This window comes from Stegastes partitus, unplaced genomic scaffold (genome assembly GCF_000690725.1).
Source record: "Stegastes partitus isolate 25-593 unplaced genomic scaffold, Stegastes_partitus-1.0.2 Scaffold1715, whole genome shotgun sequence".
Taxonomy (NCBI): Eukaryota; Metazoa; Chordata; class Actinopteri; family Pomacentridae; genus Stegastes; species Stegastes partitus.
In genome coordinates this window covers 160966-165040 of record NW_007579446.1, presented here as the reverse complement: position 1 = coordinate 165040, position 4075 = coordinate 160966, and the positions used below count along the sequence as shown (strand labels likewise).

Sequence of the window (4075 nt, the reverse complement as noted above, 5' to 3'; positions counted from 1 at the left end):
AGGAGTCACTGGAAACTCAAGACTCTTGTTTGTTTAAAACTATCTGCATGTGATAAACAGGAGCCAGGAAACCAAACCAGCCACACAAACATCAGCAGTGTTTTTATTGCAGTTTGTGCAAAACAGTGAGTGTGTAGCAAAGGCTGCATAGCTGGAAGGTAAGAAACAGGAAGAACAGACTGATGACAGAACAGTGGTGAAGGAACACTGGTACACAGCAAGTGATTCGGTCTGAGGCAGTGAATCTGTTTTCAGTCCACTTATCCTCCACCTGCAGGTTTTCTCATGAGGTTGATAACTGTGCACAGCTTGCTTTGTCCCAGAGTAAAGGCCAAGGGTGCTGAAAACGAGGTACTGGGCTCATCAGAATCAATCTGATGGGAGCATATGATCAGGATGTTTTGAAGGAAAGAACATGATAGTATGAAAGTGGGACGTTTGGCCTCATGGTGGCGCTGTGGTCAAGGTCAGAATAAAGCTGCTGAGGCATCAAGATGCAGAACTTTTAAGATATTAGACAGTCTGTATAAAGTGTTTATTGCTTGTAAAGTAAATAAGAATCGCTGGTTTTATGTCATTCATGTCTGTAGTACACTTTTATTTTGTTGGAAAAGTACAAATATTAAATGTAGATGTGTTCCAAGTCACAAGACAGCAGCTTAACACATTTCCCAGATATATTGTTAGGCTCTGATGCAGAGCTTGCATTAGGATCATGATTATATCAAAAAAAAATTGAAGAACATGAGGAAGAATGTCATTTGATTTCACAGAAAAACAAAGAAAAGATCTTTTCCCCCTGAAGCTTGTCCTGTAATTCGATATTTGATTTACGCTTTGCTGCTTAAAGTTCCAGTGTTTTCCAGAGAAAATCTTCCAAAGTTAACATATGGGACACAAAACCCAAGTTAAAACCAAGTGTGGAGCTTCTGTTGCCTCCTTCTGGCAGTAAGAGGAACCCCACAAACACTCCTGACACAGATTCACTGCTGATCACGTTCTGTTTAGGACTGTAATTCTTCCCCACATATTTTTCATGGATGCTTTCAAGTTTTTTCTTTCGCTACGGTTGCTCCCCTCCTCGGCTCTGGCAATCTGATTACTGCGAGGTAATGTAAGATACTACAGGAGTCACCACCAGCACAGAAGCCAGTTTTAAAACTCCGTGAAATACGGAGAGGCACTAACCTGGTGTCGATAGGCTTATTCAGCAACGTTTGTTTGGTAAGGGCTTGGGTGTAAAAGATTAATGTGTAAAAGTCCCACACCCTAACAGCTCTTTAAAGGCAGTAATCAGCTGTGAGGAAATCCTGGGAAGCATTTACAAAACGACATTAGTGAAGAGGTAAAAGAATAAATAAGAAAGTGTAAGGCAGATCAAACATCACCTTTTTCACACAGTTTTTCTGCACCTGCGTCCAAGAAAGAACTTTTAAAAAACACAACACTGTCCGAACCAAATATAATAATATTTAAAATAAAGGCGGGAATCAACCCAATAAATGCACTTAGATCGGAGTTAAATTAAGTCGTGAAAACTCTCCGTGTTGTTTCGTCTCGTCTCTGTTGGTTAAGGCTTTAGATGGAGAGTCTGAGCCGGTTCTAGTCCAGCGGGCTTTGGAAGATGAGTCTGACGCAGCCGGTCTCTCCGACCAGCGGCTGGATGCAGAACGGGCAGGCGGCGTGAAAGGCGTGCGTCCCGTGTGGCAGCGGGATCTGACTCCAGTACGCCGTCGTCTTCTCTGAGCACACGTGGCCGCAGGGGACGAAGGCGTGGGTCGGGGGCTCGGCGTCGACATAGAAGCCCGCCTCGCAGCCCAGCCACAGCGGGACATAGGGGCCCCTCGCCCGGCACATGGGGCACTCCCTGTCCTGACAGTCGGCTTCCACCTCCGGGTCACGCCGCCCTCCCCAGCCGTGGTAGCCGTGGACATGGCCGCAGCGCATGTAGGCCCAGGGCTGTTTCTCATCCAGGACGTCCTTGCGGCGCAAGCTGGGGAAAGCCAGCGTGTTGAAGCCCACGGGGCACTGCGGTCGACCGGCGTTCAGCTCCTGTCGCAGCGCCTCCAGGTGCTTGACGGTGGGGGTGAGCGCTAGTCCCTCAGCCGTCCGCCACAGCAGGGTGGCGCCACACAGGTCGATGAGAGAGCCGTCCACGAGCTCGTTGGACTCCGAGTCGACCTCAAGTGGGACACACAAAGGAACACAAGTCATCATCCACATCACATTACTCTGTTTACTGGGGTTTACTGTCCATGTTCTAAGATAGATTGCCATCAGCAGCAGATCTTGACATCAGAACTAGAATCCTTCTTAGTTCTAATCTAAATAGTGCCTATGTAGGGCTGCAAGTTGGCTCAGTGGTTAGCTAATGACCCAAATCTTGCATTAGAGGGCTAATGAATGCTAACATCCAGCCACAATCTGCTGCATCACAGAAAACTAGCTGTTGCGCATTTATCTAAATGCTCAGTGTGTGTTTATGCATCTGAATGGGAGTCACCCACCATCTTGCCCCTCTGCTGAGCTGATCTGGTTTCTCTCAGCGTGAACACGTTTCCGCAGACGGAGATTTCCCTCCACAGACCGGGTTTCGAGTCCTGGCTGAAGCCGTGGCGAGGGTGCATCACCAGAACGCCGTTTGTGGTCAGCGCGTCCATCTGACCGTCCTGCATCCTCCACTTGGCCGCCTTTTCCTGTGAAGAGGTCAAACGTCCACTTTTAGCATCCAGTAACGAATCACTGTGTCGTCCTCTTACAGCATCACCGGCGAGCGCTTCCTACCCCGAGGAAGATGTTTTTGGAAGAGTCGAAACCTGCGGCGTAGATCCGTGCAGAGTAAGGCGGGTTTCTTTGGCAGATGATGCGGCAGGCAAAGCGGGAGATCGTGCTCTGAATCGTCTGACCGTCGGCGTGGCTCTGACCACCAGGAACCGTGTCCGTCACCACGAAGTCGATGGGACTCTCTGTGGAACGACCGATCTGTAGTTGCACACAAACAATAGCTGGATAGAAGTCTTCTCAATCTTTTACTGATGGTGCTGAATGAAGATTTAATGTGACAAAAAAGAGGAAAGCTAACATGTTGAAACACTGACACTGAGAATAAAACCACTCACAAGGTTTTATCTCTACATGTGATGCAACACTATCTGTTCATGCAGTTGTGAAGGCTACACACCTGGAACATGTCTGTGTTGATGTCGTGAGTGTACTCCACCACCACCGTCTGTGCCCGAGAGAGCGTGTACGATATGCTGTGCTGCTCCTTGTTGCTGATGGCCTTTAGAAACAAAGGACAGACGCTCCGTTAATAATCAGGTATCAAGATCAAGACATTACTTCATATCTGTCCTGGTGGTGTTTTAGAAATTAAACATAGATAGGATGAAGCGTTTCCACGTGTTCCAAGTGGATCGTAGACGTTTCACACGACCATGTTTACAGTAAAACAGACCAGAGCCGGTCACTCGTGTGTCGAGCGCTCACCTTGGCGGCCTGTGGAGTGCAGGACGTGTGGACGGTGCTGGGCTTCACACCGTTGGCTTTGCTTCTGCGGCAAAGAGCGAAGCGACTTTTCCGCCTCCCCTTGTCGCCGTTTGGCAGAGACCCGTTACACCTAAACAGAGGATGAGAAACGCCCAGATAAAATCCCAAAAGCTCTACAACAGAATATTAGGAGATTTACAAAACTTAAAAAGTCAGCACAAGCTCAGAAAACATTTGCACTATTTATATAAAGCAGCATGACAATGTCTCAGTCAGTGAATGATGCTGCCTTGTTTCCAGTTTGGTGCAGTTATTGACCTGGCTGATCAAAAGATTTGATCTGATCTGATCACTAGTGTGGCTCTGATACAGAAGCCTCTGTCTGTAGTCATCACTATGGTCTCAGGAACTCGTCGAGGTCCTCAGACAGCTTGTTCTTGATCCTGTTTTAGTGGCAGAAAAGTTTCATGAAACTAGACAAGATCTAACCTCTCTGTCTCTCTCACGTGTCCTTCTTTTGTTACTGTTTTTCAACACTTTGGACTGGAGTTATGTTGCTCCCAAACAAAAAAAACACGTGTGTAAC

At 47.5% G+C, this 4075-nt stretch overlaps 1 protein-coding gene across 1 annotated transcript in view; it reads right to left on the bottom strand.

Moving 5' to 3' along the window:
• Window positions 1–87: 87 nt before the first annotated feature.
• Window positions 88–4075, bottom strand: part of LOC103372217 (E3 ubiquitin-protein ligase pellino homolog 1-like) — an 18419-nt gene continuing 14431 nt past the window's right edge. Inside the window, exons 3-7 of the mRNA XM_008301792.1 lie at window positions 3490–3619; window positions 3182–3283; window positions 2785–2982; window positions 2508–2696; window positions 88–2181 (exon numbers count right to left, since the gene is read on the bottom strand). Coding sequence (XP_008300014.1) covers window positions 1603–2181; window positions 2508–2696; window positions 2785–2982; window positions 3182–3283; window positions 3490–3619 — 1198 coding nt within the window. The 3' untranslated portion in view covers window positions 88–1602. The remainder of the gene's footprint in view (window positions 2182–2507; window positions 2697–2784; window positions 2983–3181; window positions 3284–3489; window positions 3620–4075) is intronic.